Below are 9,363 nucleotides of genomic sequence, written 5' to 3' on the forward strand. Positions count from 1 at the left end.
CGCCTCCCCGAGCAAGCTTCTCGCTGACGTCACCCGGCCCCCTCCGAGCTCTCGCGAGAGACCGCTGCTCTCGCGGGATCTCGCATGCGGTGCTGCTGGGTCCAGGGAGCTGCCTCGTCCCATCTCACTGCGGCCTGAGGGGCCGCGGGGGCGAGCGCGTGCTGCGCGCCGGGACCCGGCCGGGACCCCTTCCCGGCTCCCCGCCTGACCCGCTCTCGCTACCGGGCTCGGGCCGGCGCGATGGCGGCGGAGGTGGCGGAGTGCGCGGTGCCCGACGGCCGGGGGGACCCGCGGAGCAGCGCCCGGGTGGACGCCGACTGCCCCCTGCGCGTCCTCTACTGCGGAGGCAAGTCCGGGGGGGGGCCCAGCTCGGCCGGCCCCCGCCACGCGGGCCTGCGGCGGGCACGTGGGCAGCTGCCCGTGGGGCCGGGGCCGTGGGTAGGCGTCAGGTGACTAGTGGGGGCAGCTAGAGGGGAAACGGGGCTGGGGTCATAGTTTCGTAGGTCATGATGGTGGGAGCGCGGTCATAACCAGAGCCCCAGGAGGTATGGTGGGGAGCAAAGCCGAGGAGCCAGCGAAACTCCGCTCGGAGACGGGATTGGACCGGGGGCAGGAAAGCGGCCCCCTCCCGGTCAAGCTGGCGTGGCTGGGCCCCAAGGAGAGTGACTAGGAGGTCCCAGGATTCGGTGGGGTTGTGGAACGGGAGCGTGTAGACAAGAAGGTGCCGGGAGACTGCATGACGGGAGACTGGGTGGGATAGACCTGGGGTCTGACTAAATAACAGGCAGTTTTTGTGCTCCTATGGCAGACAAGGGGGCCAAGTCACCCGTGGTACAAGGCCTGGGTAAGGTGGTCAGTCCAGAGTTACTGTTGCTGTGACTCTGCGCGCATTAAGTGACTCTGCACCTGAAGGGAAGTCCCGTGCTCACACTTCTGGGTTACTTGCTCTGACTAGGCCCTTGACACATCAGTTTTCAAGGCAGTTAACACGTGTATAAAGCTAAGTTGAGACAAGCGAGGTTGGAGCTACTGAATTCATTCATATGAGACACCCGAACGTGAGGTTGCTAAGACTCGGATCCTGACTTAGTCTTATATAAATGTTGAAGTTGTAGTGGTCTTGGGTGTCGCCTGCAGGTGAAGAAACTGGCACGGTGAGGCTCGTTCCTGAAAACCATATTAGTGTGGAATTAAGGAGGGCGAAACCTTACCGGGTCTCACCAGCCCTTCTTGGAGTGCGCCGCTCTCCACGTTGCAGTGAGCATCGGTTTCTTTGAAGGCTGAATTTAGGACCTTCGGATTGAGCAAATGCATTTTCATTAGTGTAAAATAGGTAAAGAGTTGCAGAGCACAGATTATATGATCACTGTCACTGGTTTTTTGCTCCTCTTACCCTATGCTATTACTATGGGCTCCATCAACAAGGAAAGGTAACTGCTTGAATGCAAAAGATAGTGAAAATTGATACTGGTTTGGTGAACACCTTGGAATACAAGTCTCATTCTTGTCACCTCTGTTTTAGGACGTGATGTAGTAGACGGTAATTCAGATAACTTTAGAGGGGCATGAACTTTGGTAACTTGCCTTTTCTGAGGTAAAATCAGTAACGCAGGCCTGTGCTCTGCTTTGTTAGCAACCCAGTGTGGTTTAACGTGAGAGGAGAGAGGCAGTTAGCTGTGTTCAGTCTGACTTAAGTCGGAATGACAGGGTAGGTAGCACAGCACCTGATGACATGAACTTGAGTTCACAAAAGCTTATGCTCTGCCTATGTATCTTAGTCTGTAAAGGTCCTTCTCTGCCATGCCTTCGAACTTAAGAAGTCATTGTAATGGCGCGAGAAGCTGTCTAAACTAGAAGGATGAAGGGGTTGTTCTTGATACCCAGCAAGGACATTTAAATTTAACAGTCTCTTTCTTCCTTCCCCAGTCTGCTCATTGCCAACAGAGGTGAGTTCATTCAGTCTTGTTTGAGTTTGTTTTTCCCTCGGTGTCCCCACAGTGCTGCTTTGCCTACAGTACTTCCTCTTGATTTCCATGCCACAGCTGGTATCTGGTTGAGGACCACACAGCTTTAGTCACTGCTTAGGTTTAATCGGTTAACAGAGAGGCAGCTAAGCTGGCTGGCAAATGGACCTCTTGGTCTCTAAGAAACTCTCTGGCTTCCTGCGAGGTGGCACAAAGTCCCATCCCAAACAGGTTGGACAAGCCCTGTGTTGCTTGTGTCTGTTTCCCATCCCCACATGCAGTCAGGTCAGAGAAAATGTTACCTGTGCATCATGCCATGAGCCTGCTGCTAAATTGCCCGCTAACAGAACTGTGCTGTGTGTGTTTGTGCTGCATCCTGTAGTTTCCTGGTTCACAATGTGCATGTGCCCTTTCTTTCCAGTACTGTGAATACATGCCTGATGTGGCTAAATGTAGGCAGTGGTTAGAGAAGAACTTTCCAGATGAGTTTGCAAAGCTTACAGTAGGTAAGAACATCTTTCCTTGTTTTCCAGTTGGGGCTAATAATAATCGTGTTAAATTGTGGTGCAGCCTGCTGCTGACCCTGAATATTTTACTGCCTTCCTGTGATTCACATAACTGTGCTGCAGTAACCTTGCACGTTCCTCACTGCCCTATCTCTTTCTATCATGCCAAGTCTAAAATACAGATTCTCTCTTTTGGAGACTGTAAAACCCCTTTTGGATACCTTAAAAATACTAGTTTGGCAACAGGTGAGAGTACTTTAATTCTCTTGTGTGGTCTCTGGAAGGGTTAGAAATTTTCTATTGCTGTTGATCATCTATTCAGTTAATGTCACATCCCTTTAACCAATAAGGGTTATTTAAGCCACTTTAAATTACCTTAGGTGGAAAATGGGAAATTCAACCTGTCTAAACAGGTAGGATTACAGAAACAGAGGTGTGTTTAAGAAGTAGTCACATTTGGAATGACAATGGTGAACTTCTGTGCATCTGTTATATGAAGAGGCTTCTGGATTGGTGAATTTATCCTCAAGCTAAGGTCTCTCTTGAACATTGGGAATATAATTTACTAATTTATAATATATCTAAAGCATCAGATAGATAGCCCCAGTGTCTCCAGAGGGGGATGCTGAACTAACATAAGAGGAATTAACATCATGTCTTACTGTTACCGCGAGAGGATTGTGCATCTCGTATTTCAGGTGTGTGCCAGTCCACTATTAATTTAGTTTTTTTCTTTTTTCTTTTTTTTTTTCCTTTATAAAGAAAATTCCCCTAGACAAGAACCTGGGGTAGGAGAAGGTCAAGGAACAGCAGGAGAAGAGGAAGAGAAGAAAAAGCAAAAGAGAGGCAAGGTCTAAGTAGCCGCTTGTGGTATTGCTTTATATGTGGTCGGGGGAATTCTGTCTACCCAAAGATAATCTTCTGGGATAAGCTACACTAGCACAGCTTCCCACCCTCTGGGCCCTTTTTAGACCTCACTGGGGCTGAGATGCTCAAAGCGGATTGCAGTCCCTGGAACTGGATAGCAGAAGAATTGTCTGCACAGTGTTGCACATCTTAAAATTAAGGTAGTGAGAGTATCGAAAGACCCAGACTGGCTTTCCTGACCATTCAGGCTAGTGCTGACATTTATTCAGAGAAGACTGTTATGTCACATGTTGCCGTCTCTACTGACATCTTAAGAATGTGTCCTGAAATACTCCCTTTCTGTTGGACTGTGGCAGTAGCTGAAAAGATCTCATGGAGAGTAAAGCTAAGCTCCAGTGTTGTCGATTGAACTGTTTTGTTCCCAGCAACTTTATGGGATGCCTAGTGACGAAGTGTGTGTATTGAGGATCCTGAATCCATTACCACGTACAGTACTTGGGAATTGTCTAGTGACAGTTTCTGATTACTGTAGAAGGTCTGCCTAGCAACAGCTACCACTGTCTTGAGACTTGCTGGGCAAGCTTTTTCTTTCAGGAGTTAGCAACGCTGCCAGCATTGGTTTCCTCCTCCTGTGTGCCACGCAGGGAAAAAAAAATGCCAGAACACAATTCATACGTGCACACTGAATTGTTTAGCTTCCTGACTAGGTGACGTGTAATGGAATTACTTGCACTCACTGCAGTGTCCTTTTTTGGCAATACTAATAGCAGGCTCCCAGGGGTATCTTTCACGCTTGAATTTGCAAGTGACTTAAACACTGATCTATGTGAATTGTCTACCCAAAGTAATTAACGTTCTTTCCATCTCAGATCTGAATAATTATGAATACATATTTGCTTGTGAGGTGCCCATTGTGTCTATGGCTCTCCATAAATGACTGCTAATCACTCAGTAAGCTTCAGTTTTAAGGCTGAATGTAGTTGCAGATGTGTTGTTGAGTTCTCTGTCTCACTGCTGTTAATGCCTTGGTAACCAGTCATGTTTGCCTTTTTAGAAGGATTTGTGGGGCAAAACAATCCTTTGCGCTACGTGGGCTGGACTTTTCATCCACAGATGTCAATTCTGCCCCCTGTATTAAATGAGCATTCAAATAATAGGGCCATATTGCAATCCAGTCTTATTTTCCAGTGTGTGCGTTTTAAAATGCTTAGTTCTTTTCTTCTAGAATTTGAAATTTTGCAAGGAATTAGGGTGATTGGGCTTGGGTGGGTCAGGCAGTAAGAAATTTATTACTGGGAGTTAGGGGGACCAAAAAGAACCAGAAAAACAGAAGCAGCAGCAAAAGAAACCCCCCTGATGGGTGACACCTGGCTAGTTATTAGTCATTTATTATATGGTAACATCCCGAGGACCCCAGTCAGGACTGCTGCTCCTCTGTTGTGCAGTGCTGAGCACAATGTAAGTGGTTGGCAAGCTCTGGCCCAGAGAGCTTGGAGTTAAAGAAAAAAATATTTGAGCCTTTGAGGGGAAAAAGCTTCAGAGACGCTTCCAAACCAGGGCAGCTTCTGTCACTGCTGAAGAGAGCAGGGCTGGGTATAAAACCTGTTGGTCTCCCTCCCTCTCTAAGCCCTGCAGGTTTTGATGACAAAAACCCTCTTCTAAGCCTCACCTTCTCTCGGCAGGAGAACTCCTGGGCTCCAAAGACCGTAGCTACCTTGGCTTTGAGAGTCTGCCTGAACCTGATTATGCTGGTGTCAAGTAGAATAACTCATTCATGGTTGGGCAGTTGCAATGCGGTGGGTGAGATCGTAATCTGGCCCCAGGAGTCCTGATGGGCTGCGTGGACATCTTGTGTGCATCGCTCAGGACAGTTAATGCCTGATGGCTCAGGTCTGACCTAAAAACAAATGGCAAATAAGTTGTAGAAGCTTGTAAAAGTTCAGCTGACTGGTAACTGGGGTCAGTTTTGAAGAGATGCAATGCTCTTTTGCTAATTTGGATTGGCATCAGGTACTAGAATCCTACACAGAAATGTGGAACTGATGCCTGGACAAACGCACGCTTACATTGGTGTAGTTAACTTTGGTTTTCTCTATTAGTTTTCTCACCAGAGCAGATGGGCCAACAGCTATCAGGAGTACCTGCTTGGAGCCAGTGCTATTACGGTGCCTTGCCACAGGGGGAACAAGACATCTGTTAGAGTAGGGGTGGGCAAAATGTGGACCAGATGCAGCCTGCCAGGCCATTCTATCCGGCCCACAGGGCCCCTAAAACATTTAGAAAATTAATATTTATCTGCCCTGGGCTGCCTGTCATGCGGCCCTTGATGGCTTGCCAAAACTCAGTAAGTGGCTCTCTGCCCAAAATAATTGCCTGCCCCTATATTAGAGGGAAAGCCTAGGGATGCAGAGTCCACAGAAAGCTTACCATGTAGATTTGTTTCTCATTTAAATTACTATTTTAGGCAAATCTCAGAAGGGAAGACTAACATTAACCAGGCCCATTGTGTGGGAGTGTGTAACGTTCCAAGTGACTATATGTGCCTGTAATTCACAGCATTTAAAAAACTGAGTTAAGGTTGTAGAAGTCTGCTCAAATCCCATTGTTAGGAACACTGCAAATTACTTCTCAAATCTAATATATTTCAGCCACTGCACTGCTCTGAGTAGAAATAAAAAATTAAAATTAAAGCTACAGCCTTGTTGCCATGTATATATTACTGTTTCTTATAATATTGCAGGATTGAGTGTTGTCCATAGTTGTCCAACTATGCACACATACACAATGAATATAGATTTACAAATTCAAGTGAAGGGAGGCAAATTCTTTCAGCTACCATAATATGGGAAGAAAAATGGCATCTCAAATGCCTATTGTTTGTAATGCACATAGAGCATTCGGTAGATACTGACCTAACTTTGTGTGATCTCAAAGGTGGCAGAGGTCAGATAAAACAGAAGAAGAAGACTGTTCCACAGAAAGTGACAATAGCAAAAATTCCAAGAGCAAAGAAAAAATATGTCACGAGAGTGTGCGGCCTTGCAACTTTTGGTGAGTTGATTTTTGCCAGCTGAACACTTCCAGTGCTGCTGGTTTGCTGTTTGCTTCAATTAACTCGGTTCTTCATGCTTTGTGAGTTAACGATATAAGGGAAGAGATGGGTAACAGCCAAGCCATTTTCTTCTTCCCCTCTTGGTACCACCTCTTTCTTTACTGATGTTTTTGTTCTCCTCTTGTCTCTGCTTCATTGCAGCCCTCCTTAAATATCAACTGCAAGCCAAGTATTCTCTTTTATCTACAATGTCTGAACAGCAACATTTGCCTAAACCTGTCCTAGTTTCATAGTTTCATAGTAGCTAGAGTCGGAAGGGACCTAGGTAGATCATCTAGTCCGACCCCCTGCCTTAGCAGGAAAGAGCACCGGGGTCAGATGACCCCGGCAAGGTGCTCATCTAACTTCCTTTTAAAAATCCCCAGGCTAGGAGCCTGCACCACTTCCCCTGGAAGCCGGTTCCAGGCCCTAGCCACCCTGACTGTGAAGTAGCGCCTCCTAATATCTAATCTAAACTTACCCTCTGCCAGTTTGTGACCGTTATTCCTGGTCACTCCTGGCAGCACACGGGGGAACAGGGACTCCCCCAATACCTGCTGATCCCCCCTGACCAGTTTGTAGCAGGCCACAAGGTCCCCCCTTAACCTTCTCTTGTGGAGGCTAAACAAGTTCAGGTCCCGTAGCCTCTCCTCATAAGGCCTGCCCTGCTGACCCCTGATCATACGAGTGGCCCTCCTCTGAACTCTTTCCATATCGTCCACATCCCTCTTGAAGTGTGGCGCCCAGAACTGGACGCAGTACTCCAGCTGCGGCCTGACCAGCGCCGCATAGAGGGGGAGGATCACCTCCCTGGACCTGCTCGAGATGCATCTGTGGATGCATGACAGAGCACGGTTGGCCTTCTTGACTGCCTCCCCACACTGCCGGCCCATGTTCATCGTGGAGTCAATGACGACTCCAAGATCCTTTTCCGTCTCCGTGCTGGCAAGAGGGGAGTTCCCCAACCTGTAAGTGTGGTGCCGGTTCTTCCTCCCCATGTGCAACACCTTGCACTTATCAGTGTTAAACCCCATCCTATTCTCATCCGCCCACCGTTGCAACCTGTCATGGTCAGCTTGTAGCCTATTGCACCCTTCTAGTGCACCCACATCCCCCCACATCTTAGTGTCATCAGCAAACTTGAACAGGGTGCTTTCTACCCCGTCATCCAAGTCACTGATGAAGATGTTGAACAGTGCGGGCCCGAGGACCGAGCCCTGCGGAACCCCACTGCCCACATCCTTCCAGGTCGTTTTACGTTGATTTTGATCTAAGTGCTATGAGCATTTATATGCTATAGAAAAGACTTAGTGTAAAGTGAACTAATAAGTCTTTATAGCCTGCAGCTGCTTGCAAACAGGGTCTAATGTTGTTAATAATAATCTTCATTAAAATATTCCCCCTTCTCTTGGTATAACTTCAGTCTGTATAACCGTTTCTTTCTTCCTGAGATAACCTTTGTCTGTTTTAAAAGTCCTTATTTTCTTTGTGATTGTCTTTTAAAAAGCTAACAGAAACAAAGATTCAGCTTCTCCTTGATGCACTTTAGTAAACCCAATGTGGCCCCCCTCTTGTTAAATAACTTGGTTTATGAGGGGTCAGTTTAAGTGACAATGACTCCATGCTAACCAAACTTCTTAAAATTAATTCTTTGCCACCACACACTAGTACGTCCCCAAAATAGGAATGTCTTGGGGCCACTTGAAGAAATGTTGCATTTAAAATAAAGTGTCCCATGAAGAGTTAGGCCAAATTTGGGAATACATGATCTTATACATGGGTGACAGGGTATGGTTCTGCTTTGACTAGAAATGTTGATGCAGGTTAATTCCAGAGCTGTCCCTATTGCCTCCATAATTAAAGCAGGGTTTACATTTTGGGGGTTAAGCTTAAGAAGAAACGCATATGATGCTGACTTCTATTTCTGCCAACTTTCTTATGTAAACAGAAATCGATCTTAAGGAAGCACAGCGGTTTTTTGCTCAGAAATTCTCCTGTGGTGCCTCAGTAACAGGAGAGGATGAAATCATCATTCAAGGAGACTTTACAGATGACATTATTGATGTAATACAGGAGAAGTGGCCTGAGGTAAACAAGGATCTTAGTTTATCATTTTTCTTTTTTTTTAAATCCAGATCCTAATCTTCCATTCTGTAGCTGTGAGGCTGCAGCCCATGACTTTGATATATGAGTCTGAAAATTGTTTTCCATCCCCACTTAGCCACAGAAATGTCTGATATCAAAGAGCCCTCAGTGAAGACTGTGTGACCACTTCTACGTTCATTGTAATCCTTCATAGATGCATGAAGCCTAAGAATTTCTCCCAGCTTCCAACTCCCCCCCCCCCAAAAAAAAAAACAACAAAAAAAACCCACTAGTGCTTCATAATTTGGTAACACAAAGTCCTTTGGAAACTGCAGGGATGAGGGACACTTCAGTACCTGGATAGATCTCTTAAACATCTCCCTGGTTTCTTTCATTTTGCTCATTAAATGCCAGTGTCTCCCTAAGTGATCTATAAGGTCATGCCCTATGTATGACATGCTGCCTATCAGGAAAGGAGCTCCTCTTCAGTTACTTGGGTAGAAAGCAGATGATGTGCTTTCTTGCTACTTAAAATGCTTCCTTTGTCTTAGGTGGATGATGACAGCATTGAGGACCTTGGAGAAGTGAAGAAGTGATTTGAAAGACTACCTTTATTTAATGACATGGTTACACGTGACGTAGCCAAAGCGAAGCTCCCAAACGCACGTATTCTGCAGTAAAGCTGTGGGGTCCTGTTACCCTTGGCGTTTTCACCATTCTGTGTAGACTGCTTGATATTTTTTGTTCTGTTGTTGTGATAATTTGCCAAAGTTAAACTGGGGGTTCTTTCATACTTCTGCATGAAGTAGAATTAAATAAAGTTCCTGTTCCTTGCTGGATAAGACTCTTG

At 46.4% G+C, this 9,363-nt stretch overlaps 1 protein-coding gene across 1 annotated transcript; it reads left to right on the top strand.

The window, feature by feature from the left end:
- The first annotated feature begins 77 nt into the window (after positions 1-77).
- On the top strand, positions 78-9,355 carry DENR (density regulated re-initiation and release factor). The gene is made up of 7 exons (XM_090063393.1): positions 78-346; positions 1,927-1,946; positions 2,386-2,470; positions 3,233-3,316; positions 6,272-6,388; positions 8,377-8,516; positions 9,065-9,355. Exons 1-7 carry the CDS (start codon positions 241-243, stop codon positions 9,107-9,109), a joined length of 597 nt encoding a protein of 198 aa, XP_089919519.1. The 5' UTR covers positions 78-240; the 3' UTR covers positions 9,110-9,355.
- Positions 9,356-9,363: the final 8 nt, after the last annotated feature.

This window comes from Crocodylus siamensis, chromosome 9 (genome assembly GCF_052110815.1).
Source record: "Crocodylus siamensis isolate JL-2025a chromosome 9, ASM5211081v1, whole genome shotgun sequence".
In the NCBI taxonomy this organism is placed as follows: Eukaryota; Metazoa; Chordata; order Crocodylia; family Crocodylidae; genus Crocodylus; species Crocodylus siamensis.